Genomic DNA, 22,061 nt, shown 5'->3' on the forward strand with positions numbered 1-22,061 from the left:
TTTTTAAGCTTTAGGTCTCCTAGTCACCTGGCAAAATAGCTCTACAAATTTACCAAAGAATTGGAAGAAAAAAAAAAAAGAATACATTAGTTTCAACACCAAATAAATAATACAAATTTGCGAATTACAAAAGAATTAGACAGTAAATTCTGCTGCTGACTGCAACACACACCAGAGCAGAACCCGTGTTACCTAACGAAACATTACCTACTGCTCATAAAGCAGGTCGGTCTTTAACAACTTAAGTACGCCAACCATTTTTCATGTTTAAATGGATTGTTACAAATTGTCCTGGTCAAGACTGATGGCAAAATCCCAAACTGGTTTTCGGCGAAGAGCCACTCTGCATAGAGCATCACACAAAAGACAGGAGCAAACAGGAACACGTTCTGGGCCTTCGTGAATTGCGGCCGAGACCTCACAACAAGGAGAGAAGGAACGAAGGCCGGGGAAGGAAGGTAGGGGTGGGGGTGGGGTCCACTTCCCTGAAAGCGCCGCGGAGCGAGTGCAGCAGCACTAAGGAAGCAGCAGACCGGCATCGGCGGCTTCCAGGCCAGCTACACCCTTGGGCCCACCCCAGGCCTATCCCTCTCAGCCCGGTCCGCTTCCTCACCTCCCTCACGTCCTGCAGACATTCGAGCACCGCCAGGTTGTTGCTCCAGGTGTGCTTGGGGCACACACGGGTCACGTCCTCCCTGCAGGACTCTTCCTCCGCCAGTTTCCAGCCCCCGCCAGCCCCGCCGGGCCCCGCTCCGCCCCGACGGGCTGGAGGCCCACCCGCGGGGAAAGGCGGCTGAGGCTGCTGCTGCTGCTGCTGCTGCTGTTGCTGTTGCTGCTGCTGCTGGAGCTGCGATGACTGAGGCAACTGGGGCGGCTGCTGACCCACCGGGCCGCCGCCTGCAGCCTGCCCTAGGAAAGGCACAAAGTTGGCGGCCAGGCCTTGGCCTTGGTTGTGGCCGCCCTGGCCAGTGAGTTTCTCGGCCCCGGCCGCCGCTAGCAGCAGCAGCTGCAGCGCCGCCGACAAGCGGAACATTCTCCGTACACGTCCACACGCCGCCATCTTGGGTCCGCGGCGAGCTCGACGCACTCGCGGGCGCCGCGTATTTAAATGAGGGGCGGAGCTTCGGGCGTGGGCCGGCGTGGCCCGGACGAGCCCCTCCCCTGCCGACTCCGAGCCGCGACCCGGGAGCGGGGCGATTGGGTAGGCCGCGCTTCACGTGGCCCACGCCCGGGACCTAGTGGGTCGGAAAGAGTCGCTCCTTACCCAGAGAGGAGCTGGGGTTTTTTAGAAAGCCTGGCTATGGGCGACACGGTCTGCTTTCCTTGGTTATTGTCACAGAAAAATACCAAAGGAGTTAGAGTTGCCACAACCAAGATGGCCGATGGAAAACGTCTCTGGTTCAATGACTTGGGTAAAAGAAAAACTTTATGTGTGAACAGGTGAACTTTACACGACCAGGTGTATTCCAGAATCTAAGAATTTCTTAGAACTGTGCCTCCTTCTTTCCACCTGCCTCAAAATTCTTTCTTACCCAGAAGGAAAGGCAGCATTGAATAAGGGTTCAGAGCACAGGTCATAATCCTTGCTCTTTGGCAGATTAGGTAAGAGGTCAAATGTAAAGTGAAATTGTGAAAGCTAGAGATAAAAACAAGGAAAGTGCCTAACACATTAAGGAACTTCAAAAGTTATAGCCAGTATTATTAGTAAATAGTGAATCCAGGCGTGGTGGTGCACCCCTGTGAATTCAAAGCCAGCCTCAGCATCTTTGAGAGACCCTAAGCAACTCAGACCCCTGTCCCCGTCTCTAAATTAAAAAAAAAAAAAATGATGTGGCTCAATGGTTTAAACACCCCTGTGTTCAATCCCTGATTCCAATGGTGGAGGAGGGGTGGCAGAGAGATAGTGAAGCCCTTTGCAAGTCTTCATTTTAAGTTAGAACTTAGACTAATATTTAAAGGATTAAAAAAAAAAAAAAAAAAACAGGCCTTTGAGGACTCCAGTTAAGTATGTGTCAGCAGCTATTTTGTATGCTGTTCTGCATGCAACATCTTCAGCAGCACTTTAGGCACCCCACCCTAGTATCTCCTCCTCCTTAGGAAAGATATCCTCCCAATCCAGATATCTTCTTTACATTCATTGTCTCATTTCATGCATGCATCAGACCTAGGTTAGGTTCTAATTCAGCTAAGGAATGAGACAAAGTTGTTCGGCACAGGGAAATTAAAGTGAACTTCCCAGGATTAACTCTGCCAGACTGTTGATAGCCTTCAAACAAAATCCCTGGATCTTCTCAGCTCACTTCTGCACTTTTATCCTATTCTGCCATTATAGGATGTTGGTGAATGAGGGCATCCTGGGACAGGTAATCCCTGCTGGTTACCATGTTAAAAATGCAGTTTCTACTGAAGGTCAGATCAGATAAAACTAGAACCTAACAAGTCAGGCAGGGGTTTTAGGACCATGAAAGGAATCCTTGAGACAGAATATGGTATGGGTACAAATTGTCCACTGTATCTGACCCCAAACTTCTATCTCTAGGAATAAGAGCATGTTGGCATCTCCACCAACGCTAACCCTTGCTACAGTCACAAAATAATCCTGAGGCTGCTGCCACCTTGAGCATTGACTCAGACAGCCCAGGGTGGACTAGGATAAATGTACATGTTCATTAGCAGACTCATGGAATAGATAAATATCAGTTTAAGCAAGCCAGAGACAGCACTCAAATTCCTTGAGGAGTCACTGGGGGCAATTAACTTTCAATGCTGGGTCTGCCTAACAAGTGGAAGATTTTTTTTTTTTTTGGTAGGAGGATTGAACACAGGAGCACTTAACCACTGAGCCAGGGTTTTTTATATTTTAGAGACAGGGTCTCACTGACTTGCTTAAGGCCTCACTAAATTGCTGAGGCTAGTTCAGAATTCTTGATCCTCCTGCCTCAGCCTCCTGAGCCACTGAGATTACAGGCATGTGCCACAATGCCTGGCTAGTGGGAGATTATTTTAAGCCAGTTTAAGGTTAGAAACTGACAGTCTGTTCAGAGAGGCCAGCAGTTGCCTATCTTTCATCATGAACTGAGGAAATCCTATACCCAGCCTCAGATTTCCTCTAGAGATAGGAAGGAAGAAAAAACCTATCTTGAAATCACAGTGCCCAAGCAGCAAGATACAGAAATCTGGAAACCTGGCCAGATTAGGCTGTGTCAGGCTAATCAAGATTTTACAGAAGGAACAGGCCCCTGAACCAGTTGAAAGATAAAGATGATAAAGTTTGTTCACCTAAGTTCTCTTGGCCTAATTGACTTTTTCAGTACTAAGGCCAAAACCCAGGACCCCTTGCACCCACAGCGAGTGCTCTAAGCGCTCTACCACAACATACTCAGGACTCACCCACCCCATTTTATTTATTTAATTTTATTTTGAGATAGGGACTTGCTGTGTTGCTCTTGGTTGGTCTAGAATGCACAATCCTATTGCCTCAACTTCCCCAGTAGCTGGGATTATGGGCATGTGCCACCACACACTCAGTATAATTGACTTTTTAATATAAAATATACTACTTCTAGAGCTTGGGTGAGATCAGTGGTATAGTGCTTCCCTAGCATGCTCAAGGCCCTGGATTCCATCCTCAGTGCCTGGAAAAAAAAAATTGGAAAAAAAATAGGACACCACACATATTCCCAGCAACTCAGGAAACTGAGGCAAGTTCAAGGGTAGCCTGGGCAATTTAGCAATGACACCCTATCTCAAAAAATAAAAAGGGCTGGGGATGTGGCTCAGAGGTAGGGCATCCCCAGGTTTGTCACAGAAGAGAAGGATCCTTCCCTCAGGAGAAGGGTCCTAAGGGCTCCCAGAAGATAGGGGAAACTCAACTCAGGACCAGGGGGGTTCCTGGTATACGTGAAGGAAAAGAATTTCAGCATAAATCAGACAAAGATATAGACAAAGGTTTATTTAGGAAGGTAGATTCACATTCAAGGAAGAATGTAGGCTATCTTTTGAGAGTGAGAAACAGCCCTGACTTGGGCTTTATGGAAGAACTGTATCAGGGGCCAGATTGGAGGTGGATCCAGGGTGGAGCTGCACAATTTCCAGTCCAGTTTTCCCTGCACTTGCATATTTCCCTCATTTTACAAGGGCATGGGCCTTGTTGCTCAACATTTATAACTATGCTTTCTACATCTCAATGACTTATGGGTGTTTCCTCTAATATTCAGTAATTCTCTTTTTATCCTACATCCCTATTTCAGGTTCAATCCTCAGTATCATAAAAAGGAAGAAAGAAAGAAAGAAAAAACATAAAGAAGAAAAAGTATTTCGTCTTCTGGGGCTGGGTGTAGTTCAGTAGAAAAGCATGTGCTTAGCATATGTAAGACCTGGGTTCAATCCCTGGCACCAAAAAATGAAATATATGGTCTCTATCAGAAACTAGGAATTTATTTTATGCTTTATTGTACTTTTTGTTTCTGGATCCGCACTTCCTCCATACATTCATTCAATATGTAAATATTGAATTTTTCTTTTCTTTTTTTTTTTATTGGTGGTAAGGATCAAACTGAGAGCTTTGCATACACTCGAAGGTATTTTACCTCTGAGATATATCCCCAACCCCTTGCCACTGTTTAAAATGTTTTTTTCTTTCTTTCCTTTTTTTTTTTGGTACTAGGAATTAAATCCAGGGGTGCTTTTGCCACTGACTGAACTATATCTCTGGGCTTTTTTATTTTTCATTTTGAGGCTGAGTCTTGCTAAATTGCTGAGGATGACCTTGAATCCTCTTGCCTCAGCCTCCCAAGTCATGGGGATTACAGGTGTGTGCCACTGGATTATAGGTGTGTGCCCAGTGAGCATTTTTATAAGTGCCAGCCTTGTTAATAGGAGATATAAAAAGATAATTTAAAAAGTGCATGATAATATCAGATAGTATTAATGCTATGAAGAAAATAAAAGATATATGGTGTGACTAAGAAGGGCAGGATTTTTATTATATAAAGGGAGCTAGGGAAAAGCTTTCTGAATGATAAAAAAGCTTAGAGCCAATTGGCATGAGAATGGCAACTATGTAAAGAACAGGATCTAAAAATTCTTCCAAAAGCAGAGATTATCAGCTGAGTTCAAGACCATGAGGAGGTGGAAATAAGAATTCAAGGCTGGGAATGTAGCTCAGTTGGTAGAATGCTTGCCTTGCATGCACAAGGCCCTGGGTTCAATTCCCAGCACCACAAAAAAAAAAAAAAAAAAAAAAAAAAAAATCAAAAGGAAGGCCTGGCCTGTAATCCCAGTGACTCCAGAGGCTGAGGCAGGAGGATCATGATTAAAAGCTAGCCTCAGCAACTTACTGAGGCCTTAAACAACTCAGCGAGACCCTGTCTCTAAATACAATATAAAAAAGGGTTGGGGATGTGGCACAGTGGTTAAACAGTAGTCAAGCACTTTTGGGTTCAATTTCAATACCTAGTACAAAAAAAAAGGAAGGCCTGGGTGTGAATTGAAATGAGGAGAGAGGGAGAAAAGGGCAGAGAACTGGCCAGAGGTCAGATTATATCGGGCCTACTAAACTATTTATCGATAACTGAGGAGGCTTCTGATTCCAACTATAACTGAGCATTTGTATTTCTACTGAAACAGAACCATAAAAATTAGCTCAAAAAATTGGTAGAGTGCTTGCCTTGCATGCACAAAGCCCTGAAGTTCAATCCCCAGCACCACCAAAAAAAAAAAAAAAAACATTAGATAAAGCCAGGCATCGTGGTTCACTTCTGTAATCCTAAGGCAGGAAGATCACAAGTTCAAGGGCATCCTTTTGCAATTTAGCAAGACCCTGTCTCAAAATAAAAAAGGGCTGTGGATATAGCTTAGTGGTCAAACTCCCCAGAGTTTAATCCACATTGTCACAAAAAAAAAAAAAAAAAAAAGAAAAAGAGGGCTGGGGATGTGGCTCAAGCGGTAGTGCGCTCGTCTGGTGTGCATGAGGCCCCGGGTTCGATCCTCAGCACCACATACAAACAAAGATGTTGTGTCCGCCGAAAACTAAAAAATAAATATTAAAATTCTCTCTCTTAAAAAAAAAATTAAAAAAACTTTAAAAACGATATCATCTTCTGAGGACTGTTAATTTACTGATTGGGTTATTTGTTTTATTGGTGTTTAGATTTTTGAGTTCTTTATATACCCTAGAGATTAGTGCTCTATCTAATATGCATGTGGTAAAAATTTGCTCCAATTCTGTAGGCTCTCTATTCACCTTACTGATTGTTTCTTTTGCTGAGAAGAAGCTTTTGAGTTTGAATTCATCCCATTTATTGATTTTTTTTTTTATTTTTTGTTATAGGAGTCTTGTTAAGGAAGTCAGGGCCTAATCTGACATAATGAAGATTTGAGCCTACTTTTTCTTCTATTAGGCACAGGGGTCTCTGGTTTAAGTCCTAGGTCCTTGATCCACTTTGAGTTGTGTGCATGGTGAGAGATAGAGGTTTGATTTCTTTTTGCTACATATGGATTTCCAGTTTTCCCAGCACCATTCGTTGAAGAGGCTATCTTTTCTTCAATATAAATTTTTGGCACCTTTGTCTAATATGAGATAACTGTATTTATGTGGATTTGTCTCCGTGTCCTCTATTCTGTACTACTGGTCTATAAGTCTATTTTGATGCCAATGTATTGACTTTCCAAAAAAAGTGCCATTTTTGTTACTATTGCTCTGTAGTATAGTTTAAGGTCTGGTATAATGATGCCACCTGCTTCACTCTTCTTGCTAAGGATTGCTTTGGCTATTCTGAGTCTTTTATTTTTCCTGATGAATTTCATTACTGCTTTTTCTATTTCTATGAGGAAAACCAGATAAAACACAATATCTTTGTAAGGGCTAAGAAAGTAACCAATGTAGTCAAGGAATGAGGGGCTACAATTTTAAAGGAAAGGGAAGTATACAGGGAAACTCTTTCCTATGTATTTTTTCTGAGTATACTAAGTTGTGTGTGGCTCATTGGAAGAAAGCCAGAGCCTATGCAGAAAGTAGCAATCTTATGGAGCTAAATACACAGGTAGACTTGGGAGGTTAAGGCAGGAAGATGGCAAGTTTGAGGCCTGCCTGGGCAACTTAGCAAGACCCTGTCTCAAACTAGAAATGGGCTGAGAATTGGAGATATAGCTCAGTTGGTAGAGTGCTTGCCTCGCATGCACATGGCCCTGGGTTCAATCCCTGGCACCATAAAAAAGTGTGTGTGTGGGGGGGGGGTGCTGGGAATGATTTTGAGATAGGATTTTGTTCTTTCTGAGGCTACCCTTGACTTGCAATTCTCTTGCCTCAACCTCCCGAGTGGTTGGGATTACATGCATATACCACAGTGCCTGTTACCCCCAGTCCTTTGTAATTTTGAAACATGGTCTGCCTGAATTGCTGAGACTGGCCTAGGACTTGTGATCCTCTTGCCTCAGCCTCCCAAGTGGCTGGGATTAAAGATATGTGTGACAGCGCCCAATCAACATGTAATTTTTTTTTTTTTACATTCATTCATTCATTCAAGTTATTTTCTGAGCACCTCCTATGTATCATCTGCTTAGGGGGAGAACATTGTGGTTGGAAGAACTAGTCTAGACTGTGTTCCATTATCCACTTCACCAGTGCTTGCTGGTAGACTATTCTGGGTTCTCTGAGAAGTGAACTGCAAATGGGACTAGTCAGGCAAAAGATTTATTAGGATGAAATCCATGGATCCCTGGACACAAGGAGTCACAGCGCTATGGTAGCAGCCATAACTTAGTTTGGCAGGCCCCTTGCTGTATACCTGACAAAGTGTACTTCCTGTAGGAACCCAGGATCATACAGGGCCCATACTGGGTTGGGAAGCATACAATCACTTGGGTCATTAGGAATGATAAGTAGAGTCATGCCTATTTCTCCACAATGGTTCCTGGACCCATGTACTCTTCCTACTTTGGACAGAGCATTCTAAAGAATGGCACCCCATCCTTTCAGAGGACAGCTTATCAGCTAGTGCTTCTGCTCTGCCTTTAGAAGTTATTACCATGCTGGGCAAGGTACCATACATCTCTAACTACAACCAGAGGCAACTTAGTGAGACTCTTTTATCAAAATTAAAAAAGGCTGGGGATACAGCTAAGTGGTAGAGTGCCCCGGGGTTCAACCCCCAGTACATGGCAGTACAGGGTACTGGGGAAGTGGGGTAAGGTCATTACCAGGTTTCTGGATGGAGTGGAATCTGATACAACCACAGGACCCTATAGTTATAGGTCCACTTCTGCACCCCATTCACTGCAAAGAATATTCCTTGGGGCTAGGGAGGGTATAGTTCAGTGCTAGAGCACTTGTCTAGCATGCACTAGGTGGTGGGGTTCAATCCTCAGCACCACCCCCCCCCCAAAAAAGAAAATCCTTTGTTCTCTGGATCAAATGCTATGGTAGCTTTGTCTCCTTAAGACACTTGGCTAGCTGAAACTCTGAGTAGGAACCACAAACTTATACCCAGAATAGGTAGTCTATTCTTACAAGAGGGAATGGGCCCAATGTAGCTGATTTGACACTGAACTTCAGCCGCTTGGTCTTCTCTATAAGTAGTGCATATCAGACTCTGCTGGTCTCTTTGCTGACAAATTGGAGGTTCAGAGGCAGCAGTAGCTCCACTTGCTGTGGTAAGCAAAAGAGTTCATGCTATTGGGTTCATGTGGGGTCAGGAATGGGTGAAGGCTGGCTCATGTCAACTAGCTAGGTAATTCTAATTCTGCCCCATGGTTGTTCAGTTCAGTGCCTCTTCCATGCTTTCTGGACATTTTCATGAGATACAAAAATCTTTACATATTGTGTCCACTCCCATGTTTACCTGCATGCTTTTATAGTAAACCAGGATGTTAAACCTTGCTCTGGAATTTGTATGTATTCTTGTTTCCCACAAATGGCATAGATTATTTATGTAGAGGAATTTATTTATATTCTAACATCAACTCTCTACCACCTTTCAGGACCCTATATCTTTAGTGATGGCTCTAATCTCTATCATCCCTCATCCTCTCAATGACATTATCTTAAGTTTATCATCACAGTCGGGGGTGGGAAGCAGTTTCTTTTGGTTTTCTTTTCAGTACTGGGGATTGAACCCAGGAAGGCTTTGCCACTGAGCTACACCCCCAGATCTTTATTTTATACCAGGGATTAAACCCACATCCCCAGCCCTTTTTTATATTTTATTTAAAAAATATTTTTTTGGTTGTCAATGGACCTCTATTTTTACTTACTTATATATGTGGTGCTAAGAATCAAACTCATGCTAGAGTTTGCACATGCTAGACAGGTGCTCTACCACTGAGTCGCCATCCCAGCTCTACATATGCTTAGATAGGGTTATCACCAAGTTACTTAGGGCCTTGCCAAGTTGCTATGGCTGACTTTGAATTTGTGATCCTCCTGCCTCAGCCTCCCAAGCCGCTAGGATTATAGGAGTGTGCCACCATGCCTGGCCCCAGATTTATTTTGAGACAGGGTCTCACTGCTATAGAGGCTGGCCTCAGATTTGAGATCCTCCTGCATAGGCCTCCCAAGTGGCTGGGAGAACAGGTGTGTACCAACATACCTGGCTTGTATGGGGAAGAGTTTCTAATATTTACATTTGGCCTTTCCTGCCATAATTAATTCTTACACTACAGGCCAGATACATGACATAGGGTTATTCCAAATCACTTTTAGCTACATATTTAAGGACTGTGAAATCACTGGGTGAACTCATTCAGTGGGCTCACTGTCATTCTTTAGTCAAGATGCCATGATTTTTTTTTTTTTTTTGCGGCGGGGGTGGGGGACTGGGGATAGAACCCAGAGGCACTTTTGAACCTTTTTTTGTATTTTATTTAGGGACAGGGCCTTCTTAAGTTGCTGAGGTTGGCTTTGAACTCACAAGATATCATGATTTTTATGGCAAGGGATTTTTGGACTCCAAAAGAAAGAGAAAACTAGGTTAAGTAGCCAGAACTCTGCTGAGAAGAAAAGTAGGAGCCCACTTGCCCATTGCTACTGCCAATAAATAAAAGGAAAGTCATTTCCTTCCTTCTCCTTTCCATGATTAATATAGTATAGGGGACAGTACTGGGGACTGAATCTGGGGCTTCATACATGCTAGGCAAGTATTCTACCACTGAGCAACACCCCAGTCCTTTGTTTTTGAGAGGGTCTTGCTGAATTGCCCAGGGTGGCCTTGAACTTGAAGATCCTCCTATCTTATCCCTTTGAATAGCTAGGATTACAGTTGTGCACCATCATGCCTGGTTTAGTGGAGGTTCTTAAGAAGCAAATACAGTTTCCCATTAGTAATAGTAAAATAGAATTGGCAGCCAAAGTCCCAACCACCTCATCAATTTAAATAAAATGTTTACTCTGGCTCCAGGAACTATTATGTGTAACTCAGAGGCACTACTAGAAAAAACAGAGAAATCCACCAGGCTACCTTGGAGAAATCTACCCGTTTCAAAACACAGACATGTTCCTGCCTCTAGGAGACAGACAAAAGACACCAGGAGCTTCTGTTACACGTGGCAAACTTTTATTTTCATATTAACATTAAAATACAAAACATAAACATAAAAATATAGAATTTGTATGATTGCATGATTGGTATGACGCTAAATCATGTACAACCAGAAAAATGAAAAGTTGTGCACCTTTTGTGTAAAAACAAACAAACAAACATACAGAATTTGAACAAACAGAAGTCCCATTGCCCTATTTTCAAAGCAGGTGTAAGGATATATACAAAAACAAGATCATTTTGAATTTAACTCCACACCCTTAAATGGGAAAACCTTAGATATGGGATGAAGAAGGAACATGGTAGAACAAACACCCTGATGTGCTTAGGAGAGTACAGTCTGGGTCTATAGATGAGATCTCCTACAACTGTGTGGGGATGGGGATAGGAAGTGGGGTAAGGTTTTCTTGTTAGAAAAATCAGTCAGTCATGTGACTTTGCTTCTAAAACATAAAAATTTAGGCTTAGGATAGAGCAAAGTAGTAAAGCGAATGCTTAGCATTTATGAAGTGCTGGGTTTGACCCACCCCATTCACCCACCCCACCAAACTTGAATTTACTATAGAAATGCAGAGACTGCTATGATTTGATATTTTTGCAACTTCCCTGGTAATATATTCCCTGGTTCCTATTCTTGGGAGAATCAATCAGCATTAGTTCAGTTATTTCAAGGCAAGTCAAATCCTAACACTGCCCTGGCCTCAAGAGAAAAGTGGCCATTGCCTGATGTCTACATCCTTTCTGTGGTAACGTGCTGAAGCTACATGTGTTCCTAGTTTTTAATTCAAATCCCATTCTGCCACTGAGGCACTAGGCCAGGGTAGCTCTCTCTCTCTTTTTTTTTTTTAAAGAGAGAGAGAGAGAGAGAATTTTTTAATATTTATTTATTACAATATCTTCGTTTGTATGTGGTGCTGAGGATCGAACCCAGGCTTGAGCCACATCCCCAGCCCCAGGGTAGCTCTCTTAATCATCAACATATCAAAAGGAGTCTCTCCTCTTGAGAAAAAGGGGCTTTTCCTAGGCTGTATACATTGGGTTTTTGAAAGATACCCTCTAACAGAAAGCTGTCATTAAAAGACACCATTAGAACTTCCGGGAAAATCTACTCTATCAATCCCTTGATGGTAAGAAAATCCTGGAAACAACTAAGGAATTGACAGATAAGAACTGTTTTATTAAAAAAAAAAAAAAAAAAGGAAGAAGAAAACTCCTCTACAAATTATTTAATTAAGAAAATCACATTATTAGCCATGTGCTCCCAAGAATATTGATCTGCCCATACCTTCAGGAATGTACTGCTATGGACAGTGATTTCCCAGAAAAGCCTGAGGCAAAGCAGACAAATACAACCTGAGAGTGGATCCTAATGTTGGGCAATGAGAGTTGGTGAGTGCTTTCCCTGTCATCCCTATAGGTCTCCAACCACTAATTATCTTCCTGAGAGTAATCATTTTACTAAGGTTAGGGAGACAAATCAGAGAAACTTGAACAGAAAAGGTTAGGGAGACAAATCAGAGAAACTTGAACAGAAACATGTTTCAAGTGGGGAAGCCTTTACTTAGGTATTATAAACATGCTCAAAAACCCCTTCACTTTGAGGAATTGGCTTTATTCAGATAGGAACTCTTATGAAAATGGGAGAAAAACAAGCCCTTCTTTTCTCCACAACAATCTGAACAGCTTTTCTTGCTCTCTTTAGTTCCTAGATCCTGATCTGATATTAGGGGAGATTCAAGTAAAAGCCTTGATCCTTTTCTAGCAGAAGGGAAGAATAGTAGTCTTGAAACACTGGCTTAGATAACCGATCCCGAGTTCCTAATCTATCTGGAAAAGAATGCTCCAACAATTGGTCCCTTTCCTTAGTCTAACAATGCAATAAGCTTAATATATTCAGCATTAGCCAAGGCCCCATACTGCTCATTAGCCATGTCTATCGTTCGACTTAATGAACGCCTTAGCACTATGTGCCTGGAACATGACTACTGATACAATAAAGTATACCAGATGTGTACTACCACACGCTTCTGTTGGGGACAAGAGCATCTAGTTAATAAAAGGTTAATGAGCCTATAAGCTTAAAATAAATCAAATTCTACACAGGTTCTACAGTGCCCTCTTATGTTCAACAGAAAAAAGACTTTTGCATCCACTAAGCAGGAAGCGGGTTAGCCCCTTAGGATGCAACACAATAAGGCAATTAGCCCAATAGACAAAATGACTCAGGTGGACATCATATCCCCCAGAAAATGTTTGGTGCATCCTCCTGTCCTAAATGACTACTAAGAGGACTCTCTAAAGCAAAGATTTATGAAAGATTCATGAAAGCTTATAACCTGAGAAATCGATAGTATAGATGGAATACCAGTCACTCCTTGGATGGACATAGCAGATACACAATCCATAGTGTTTTGGTGATCTGGATTTCTAGAATCATACTAATCCAAATGAACCAAATTCTAGCTTGCAGACAATAAGCAGGGATATTGTTCAGGGCTGCTAGGTAATAGCAAACAACATTTAAAGTTAACCAGCAGCCTGTCTGAAGGGTCTTAAGACCAAGGTCACTCCCACTTATAGAAGTGGACAGTCTTCTCTGTTAAGGTAGCCAAGTAGCTGTTATGGTTCACCTCAAATGGGCAGATATCCAAAACAGGCTGATCAGTCTGCAGGTCCTGTAGCAATGAGCCACTGCCAGCATCCCACAGCTAAAGAAAACAAGCAGAGAGAAAGGTCAGCAGTCAGTCAGTTCAGCTGAAGACTTGCTTTCTTTGTCATCAAATAATTCTGGGGGGATGGGGGAAGATGAGAAGCTGCTGCCCTTGGGAGTAAACAGACCCTCCCTAACCTTCACAAGGGTGCACAAAGCCAACACACACATCACTCCACTGTTCATGTATGGTCTTGCCTACTGCAACCAGCAATTAGTTCTACCTGTGAATGAACCTGAAGAGAAAAGCCCAGCACTCATTACTTCCATCTATGTGTCAGGCAGTCTTCTAGGTATTGTCCCTTCTAGGTACAGAAGGGTCAATAAAACAAAGTCAATCTCATAAGCCATGCATCACCCAGAGTAAAAAATTATTAAGCTTTTACCACATCTGTTTTATTTTTTTTTTTAAACCAAGGATTGAACCCAGGGGTGCTTAACCATTAAGCCACACCCCCATCCCTATTTTATATTTTATTTAAAGATAGGGTCTCACTGAGTTGCTAAGTACCTTGCTAATCTGCTGAGGCTGGCTTTGAACTCTCTATCATCCTGCCTTAGTATTAGCCTCCTGAGCTGCTAGGATTACAGGCATGCACCACTGTACCTGGCCACATGTTTTATTAATCCTATTTTTCCTTGCTGACTTCATGCTGTTTATATCTCTAAAATTAAAGACATTTTCTTATATAACTACAGTCATATCCAGCAAAATGAATGATAATTCCATATTATTATTATATATCTGGTGCATAACAAAATTTTACAATTTTCCACATCAGTACTAGGGACTGAATCCAGGGCCTTGCACATGCTAGGCCAAGTGCTATACTGCTAAACTACATTCTCAGCCCTACAGCTGGTGTGTTTGAATCAGGCTCCAAGTAAGATCTACATTACATTTGGTAGTTACAAACTGTGTGTGTGTGGTGCTAGGTATCAACTATAAGGCTTTGTGCATGCCAGGCAAGCATTTACTGAACTATGCCCTGACCAGTAATAAACTTTTTTTTTGGCAATGGGGATTCAATCTAGGAGTGCTTAACCACTGCCCCCATCTTTAAAAAAATCATTTTTATTTTGAGACAAAATCTTGCTAAATTACATAGGACCTCACTAAGTTGCTGAGGCTAGTCTTAAACTTGTGATTTCTCCTGTCTCAGCCTCTGAAGTTGCTGGGATTACAAGCATGTTCCACCATACCTGACCCAATTATAGAATCTTTAATAAGTCTCTTTTATTTTTTTAGTTGTAGATGGACACAATATCTTTATTTTATTTTTAAGTGGTGCTGAGGATTGAACCCAGTGCCTCATCTGTGCAAGGTAAGTGCCCCGCCACTGAGCTACAACCCCAGCCTCAATAAGTCTTTGAATCTACAGTAGATCCAGTGTTACTTTTTTTTTTTTTTCTTCTGCCACTGACTTGTTATGGAAGCAATTCTACAGTAATTCTGCAGAATACTCACAATCTGGCTTGGTCTGTTTGCTTTCTGGTGTATCATTTAACTTGTTCCTCTATTCTCTGCAATTCTAGTTAATAAAGTCAGCATTAGATTCTAGAGTGGCACTATCCAATACAGTGGTCCCTAGCCATAAGAATTTATCTTTAAATTAATTAAATTAAAATTAAGTTAAATAAAAATGAAATTCTTCATTTGCACAAACCACATTTCAAGTGCCTCTGTGCTTAGTGTGACTGTACTCGACAGCCCCTCTCAGATAGCTTAGAATCAGGTTCAAGAACATCTCATAGGAGGCACCATGTGCTTCATATTGCCTTACATCAAAAAGCTGTATTATTTCTGGCTAACCCATTTATAGTGATGTCAAGATTGATCTACATGTTCAGGTGGTGAAAGGATGATCCCTCCACTCTAAGATTTCACATCTTTTGTTGATTTCATCTGAGCTGATGACACTAATGCATGAATTAATTACTTTATAGTTTCAGTAGAGCATTCATTCATTCATTCATTCATACCAGAGATTGAACCCAGGGGCACTTAATCACTGAGCCACATCCCTAGTCTGTTTTGTTTTTTTAAATTTTGAGATAGGGTCTTGCTAAGTTGCTCGTGGTTTCAATCCACCATACCACAAAAAAGGAAAAAAGTTTTTGGTATGAAACATTACGGCTCAGTTAAAAAAAAGGAATGAGTGAATCTAGATACTGAAATGGAAAGACACCTAAACTAGGAAGTAAAAGGAAAACAAACAAACCTCCCCCCAAACAAAAGCCAAGTTCAGTGATGCAAGCCCATAATCCCAGTTATTTGGGAGGCTGAGCAAGGGAAATTCCAAGTTTGAGGACAGCCTAGGCAACTTCACGAGAGTGTCTCAAAATTTAAAATAAAAGGGCCTATACATAGTTCAATGGTAATGTGCCTCTGGGTTCAATCCCCTATACCACAAAAGAAAACAAACAAAAGTAAAAAAATGAAAAATATGATGCAGTATGTGAAGTGTGAATTGTATAAAAAATAAAGCAAGCAACCATGCATCTAGAGATACATGGGATTATGAAGCATAACTCTGTGCATGTGCCGAGTATTGAACCCAGAGCCTTGCACATGCTAGACAAGCTGTCTACCACTGAACTACAACTCGGGCTCTATTAATTTCTTTTTTTTGTACCAGGGATTGAACAGGGGCATTCAACCACTGAGCCACAATCCCAGTGCTATTTTGTATTTTATTTAGAGACAGGGTCTCAATGAGTTGTTTAGTGCCTCACTCTTGCTGAGGCTGGCTTTGAACTCACGATCCTCCTTCCTCAGGCTACCAAGCCACTGGGATTATAGGTGTGCACCACTGTGCCTGGCTATTAACAAATACAAAATAAAATAAAACAGGCTTACCAGAGCAGAGTTTGATGCTTCATCCCCAGTACACACCAGGATGCTACCATCATTCTCTGGGCTTTGAAAAATGGCACTCTTGGTCAATAGTTTGCAAGTGGGTCCCCCAAAGAATGTTTGCACAGGGTGGCAGGAACAAATTGGTTCTCCAGCATCATCCAGTTTGTAGGACATTTCCAGCAGCACACTTCTTAGGGTGTTGTGGTTTTTATCTATGGGACACAGAAATCAGTGCTGGCCCATGGGCATGGTTCAAAGAAATAAAAAGCACCTGAGCTCTAAGACACTTAAGATAGTTGAGTAGGAAAAGTAATAAGTACATTAAACCACAAAAATAGCTACAAAGCAAACACAGTAACACAGCACAAGTGAAATTCAGAACCCTAGGCTAGGATGAAACAAGTTTACAACAGATTTTTGCCTCAGAGAAACAATTCTGAGAATGCATTATCCATTTAGTAAAATCACTATATCCTGCCAGGCCTTTGCTGGGGAATTTTTCTCTCAAGAGTGCTGACTAAAAGCATTTTTTCCTTTCCCCAATGAGGACCCCACTGGAACTGCACATTTTATAAAGTAAAAAGCATGATATTAGAGAAGAAACATAGTCAAGAGAGGCAAACAAAAGCTGGAGAACAAAATGAGACTCCCAAGCTTTCTACATAGTCATAACAAATTATCCTTGGATATAGTGGACTCATGGGATGACTAAGAGCCAAAGGGCCAGAAAGGTCAAAGAGACACTTTCCCAGTTCAAATGCAACTTCAATAATTAGATCCATTCAAAGGTAGCTGAAGTGTGGGCACTCTAATGATCAACTCTGACCAAATTGTCAGAAATTTATCTGCTTGTCATGTTTAATGCAAGTGCTGCCTTGGCATCCATTTTTAGACCTGACCTAAGCTTGAAAACCTATCTCAATACTTTTCGCCTAGTTAAAACTTCCCCTCCCCCTGCATGGTTGTTTGCAATACAGCCCATTTGTTCCTTATCCAACTGATCAAAAATTTAGTATACCCCAAAACTGTTGACCACAATAAAATCTAATGGTCAACAGTCATGTAAATAAATCTTCTTTTCATGTGTGTTTTCTCTAAGCTAGCTAGCTATTAACCCCAAGGGAAAATTTAAGGAATAACATCCATGGATCTTAATAAAGGCATAGTCCTAACAGGCCATTTTTTTCCTCTTGCTCTTTAGCTGCTGGTTGGGCATGTGTGTCCCAGAAAGCTTCTCCTTATTCCCACTGGCTCTGCAAGGCACAATGCCTTTTCTCTGGAAAATGTAAATAATAAACTCCTGTGCTGCACCCCGTTTCATCTGATTGACATACTTAAATCTAACTTTAGGTTTGAGATTATCTTAAAGAGTGGCTATCTTAACAGGAATAAACTGGTCTCAGCCAGCTAAGAGCCCCCCCACCCCCACCAAGGTGTCTGCCAGTATGACCAAAGGAATACTTGGTGACAAGTCTCAGGCACTTAGGCATTAGGCTATTTGCCAGGATAAACAAGTATCCTATGAAAGGCACACTGTAAAGAAACACAAGTAAATCCCCAAAGCCCTCTTAGGGTACGGCTAGAGTTTACAGGGATTCTCCTGAGAGACCTCAAGATCAAATTAGGAAAAAACCTACAACAATGACCATTATAGTTCATCAAGAATTTTCTAAGGGCTGGGGATGTGGCTCAAGTGGTAGCGCGCTTGCCTGGCATGCGTGCAGCCCGGGTTCGATTCTCAGCACCACATACAAACAAAGATGTTGTGTCCACCGATAACTAAAAAATAAATATTTTAAAAAAAAAAAAAAAAAAAAAAGAATTTTCTAAGAACCTGTGACTTTTAAGAACAGTCAGCTATCAGGATTTTCAACCCTGGTTCTGGAGACAGCGTAGTTTAGCTGGCTAGGTGCACATACCCATATTTGACAGTCTTCTCTTATTTACCTGGTTTGCCTCAAATAAGAACAGTTAATACCCTAGTCTGGGCCATACATGGCTGCCTTCCTTTGCACCTTTTTTTTTTTTTAAACTGGGGATTGAACTCAACTTTATTTTTTATTTTGAGATAGGGTCTCACTAAGTTGCTTAGATTGCATATGGAAGTCACCATGCCCTGCCGCCTCTACCTCTTTTAGGTGAAGTGAGGGTCAGGCAGAAGATATGAAGGTGGCTCAATGCCTTCAAGAGTAGGCTTCCTCATTCCATTACTGCTTTAAGAAATAGTGGTTAACTGACTTCCAGAAGTACCAGGCAGAATTTGTTCTAGTTCTCACAAATAAAGAGCAGGAAGGCAGGCACTATTGGAGGAACTGAGAGCCATCAGCTTTACTGTAGTAGCAAGAGCTATAACCCAACCTGTTAACCTGTGAGGAGCTTACTGTAGCCACCCAAAGGAGAGCCTAACTCTTCTTCCCTCTCCTAATACCCATTGGCTCCCAAATAACACCAGAGGAGGCCTTAAAGGACTCCAACACTCACCAGGCCTGTAGGTCACAAGACAGTGTCGGGTGCGGCTCTCCGTCTGAAAGTCTACATAGCCCCCTGGCTCTAAGGGCAGCACATGAGGCCAATGAGAGAAGCCCACTTTTAGCTCCCAGAAGGAAGCATTCTCCAATGTTCCAGCTAGCACCCCACCATATGGAAATACAGCGGAGGCAGCTCTCGGTATATATGAAAGAGATACCAGTGGGCATCTGAAGGAAAAGAAAAAAAAAAAAACATGCATCAAATTCCAAATACAATACTTGGACTGCTTCAGATCCCACTACCAGTAGAATCCTGGATCATACCCCTATGTCTACAGAAGAGGTTAACAGACCCATGGGCCAATATCCCCTAACACCTGACAAAACAACACTTGAGCTGGAATCTGTGGCAAATGTCTGTAATCCCAGTTTCCAGGCTGAGGCAGAAGCACTGCAAGTTCAAGACCAGGGTTGGTAACAGCAAGACCCTGTCTCAAAATAACAAGGGCTGGGGGGATGTAACTCAGTGGTAGAGGAGTGCATACCTAGCATGTTGAAGGCCATGTGTTCAAACAAACAAAACCCAAAAGAACCCAAAACTAAAAACCCTCTGTGTGTGGGGGGTGGGTGGGGGAGAGAAGCCTCAGCACCCTTCAAAAGTAGACAGGAATGTAGGTACATGCCACACCTGGCCCCTTGCTATTTTTAATTTAAATTATTATACATTAATGGCAGTTATCTATTTGCCTGGAGTTCACATCAATCACTTTCATGTCCATGGATCACATCACTGAAGCATGATTCCTTTCTATCTTCTTTAAGATATTTTCTATTTTGGCCAGGCCACAGAATCTACTCACCTTCTGAGAACTTTTTATACCTCCAAGACAGTTCACATGGTGTTCTACACATTCTGAGAAGCCACAGTGGTGCAAATGGCCAACCAATACCAGAATATGGGCAGATTTTTTTTTATAAACCTTTAAATCCCAGAACTAGATTAAAAATGATACAGCAATATGGCATCCTTAGGCCAACCTGCACTTTTTTTTTTGGCGGGGGAGGGGGTTGAACCTGAAGGATATGGAAATGACAGCCTAAAATGACACCCCCCAAGATAGTGTGTAACCCAGGAGGAGAGAGAGAGGGAGAAGCCAAAACACTAATCCTTCCCCAGTGACAAAACAATCCCTGGGAAGGAGACACACATAAATCCTAAAATGGCAGTCACTGGGAAGAGGACAAGTATTGATCCTTTCCCAAGTAAATTCTCACCCAATGACAGTGAAACTACACATTAAACCTGTCCCTGTGACAATATGCTGTCCTCTGGAGGACAAGATAAGCTCTAAGCTCTGAACCCTCCATCCTTGCCCTGCAAAAACACTGCCTAGTAAAAACAAGTCTCACATTTTCACAATCTCTTTCCTGAATGCCCAAACTGATAAGCAACCTCTCAGTGTGTAACCTATAAAACCCCAAGCTCCCTCTGTAACCGGGGGCCGTTTTCTACCCAGAAAGTGAACACAACCGATGCCTGACTCCACTGCTAAATAAAAGACAGTGCTGACCCATGAAGTCTGCTCTCATCTGGTTATTTGTACTTTCATTATGGTGCTGAAACCATTTTGACTATTTTTGCTAACAAAACCCAAGGACACTTTACCCACCTTGCCATATTCCTACTCCTAGCCTTTTAAAATTTTAAGATCTGATCTAGCTGTGCTGCTGAGGCTGGCCTTGAACATGCAAATCTCCTCTCATAGCCCCCAAAGTTTCTGGGATCCGGGAATGGGCCATCACTGCTACCACCAAGCCCAGCAGATTAAACCATAATTAGGCTTTTTTTTTTTTTTGGGTACTGGAGATTAAACTCAGGGACACTCCACCACTGAGCCACATCCTCAGCCCTATTTTATATTTTATTCAGAGACAGGGTCTCACTAAGTTGCTTAGTGCCTCGCTTTTGCTGAGGCTGGCTTTGAACTCACAATTCTCCTGCTTTAGTGTCCCAAGCCACTGGGATCAAAAGCATGTGCCACTGTGGCTGGCTATTAGGCTATTCTTTTAAAATCTTTTATTTTTTAATTTTAGGTGGACACAATATCTTTATTTTTATTTTTTTAATGTGGTGTTGAGGATCAAACCCAGCGCCCCATGCATGCCAGGCGAGCACGTTACCACTTGAGCCACATCCCCAGCCCTTAAAATCTCTCTTTTTTTTTTTTAAAGAGAGAGAGAGAGAGAGAATTTTAATATTTATTTATTTTGTTTAGTTCTCAGCAGACACAACATCTTTGTTTATATGTGGTGCTGAGGATCGAACCCGGGCCAAACGCATGCCAGGCAAGCGCGCTACCACTTGAGCCACATCCCCAGCCCTTAAAATCTCTTTTGAGTGCCAATTAAGTAGTTGTTTCAGCAAGTCTATGTTAATCACATTTAATGGGCCAAGAAACACCACCAAGGTTACATTTATAAGTTGTAGACCTGGTTCTAAACACAGATAGAATTATATTTTGCCATGCTGGATGATTACTGACTCTTATGAACCTGGTTTTACGTGAAACCAGAGTTTTCTACCATGTGAAATATCAAGGACACAAATTTTAAGGACCTTAATAATTCTGAAATAGAGACTGTTGATCAACTGTGGAATACCCTCTGAAGAGAGGGCAAATACACTTACAATCTAAAAGCAAGCTACTATCTATAGAAAAAAAGTGAGTGGTTTCTTACCTGGCCTTCTGAGGTACTAACTCCTGCATATGACAACTTGTGTTTCTCAGGTCATAGACTAGAATCGAACCATTGGCTAGTCCGGCATAGATGTAATTGTTTTCATCATGGCACCAGCAACAGCTCCAGACAGGACGTCCGGTACTGTAAGTCTGGACAACAGTATTGGTCTCCAGGCTATGGAGTTATGAGAGATTTTTTTTACTACTAAATCAAATACATGATGAAGAGGCAAAAATTATCAAATGATGGTAATCTCTACTGAGGATGAAGGGGTGGAGAATAGGCCCCAGGGCATTTCCCTTATTTGCAGTTGTTCCCCCACCCATATTGTCTGTAGTAAATTAGAGCTTCTGTCATTTAGAAGCTCAGGCCTCGGAGGGAAGGCAGAAAGGGAAACAGGGAGGACACAAAAGGAACTCAGACTGACTGGCACCTGACCTGTTCTTGACTCAATTAGCTGACCACCCCAGTACAACAGGCCCCAACAACTTCCCTAGGCTCCTGTCCCACCCTAAATAAACCCACCAAACCAAACATCCTATAACCTCGCTCAGCTGAACCTTATAACACTCAGACCCTTGTTTTCTACCCCAAAAATGTGCTCCTTTGCTGCTTAATAAAAGCATCATTGATCCGTCAAAGTCTGTTCCCATTTCAGTTATATTTTGGTTTTAGAGAACACAAACCCAAACTGTCTGGATTCTCAATTTCCTTTAGGAATTACACAGATAACCCCTTTAAATTTC

At 42.1% G+C, this 22,061-nt stretch overlaps 2 protein-coding genes across 3 annotated transcripts in view; both read right to left on the reverse strand.

The window, feature by feature from the left end:
- Glg1 (golgi glycoprotein 1) overlaps positions 1–1,075 on the reverse strand; it is a 120,937-nt gene extending 119,862 nt beyond the window's left edge. Inside the window, exon 1 of the mRNA XM_046435081.1 lies at positions 614–1,075. Within this exon, the coding sequence (XP_046291037.1) occupies positions 614–1,060 (447 nt within the window). The 5' untranslated portion in view covers positions 1,061–1,075. The remainder of the gene's footprint in view (positions 1–613) is intronic.
- Positions 1,076–10,528: 9,453 nt separating this feature from the next.
- The window catches only part of Rfwd3 (ring finger and WD repeat domain 3), a 40,680-nt gene continuing 29,147 nt past the window's right edge, over positions 10,529–22,061 (reverse strand). For both annotated transcript variants that reach the window (XM_046435084.2, XM_046435083.2), the window contains exons 10-13: positions 21,313–21,489; positions 18,587–18,801; positions 16,106–16,317; positions 10,529–13,243 (exon numbers count right to left, since the gene is read on the reverse strand). In XM_046435084.2, coding sequence (XP_046291040.1) covers positions 13,100–13,243; positions 16,106–16,317; positions 18,587–18,801; positions 21,313–21,489 — 748 coding nt within the window. In that variant the 3' untranslated portion in view covers positions 10,529–13,099. The remainder of the gene's footprint in view (positions 13,244–16,105; positions 16,318–18,586; positions 18,802–21,312; positions 21,490–22,061) is intronic.

The sequence above is a fragment of the Marmota monax genome, unplaced genomic scaffold, assembly GCF_021218885.2.
Source record: "Marmota monax isolate L192 unplaced genomic scaffold, Marmota_monax_Labrador192_F-V1.1 WCK01_AAM20220418_F8-fsc00024, whole genome shotgun sequence".
Lineage (NCBI taxonomy): Eukaryota > Metazoa > Chordata > Mammalia > Rodentia > Sciuridae > Marmota > Marmota monax.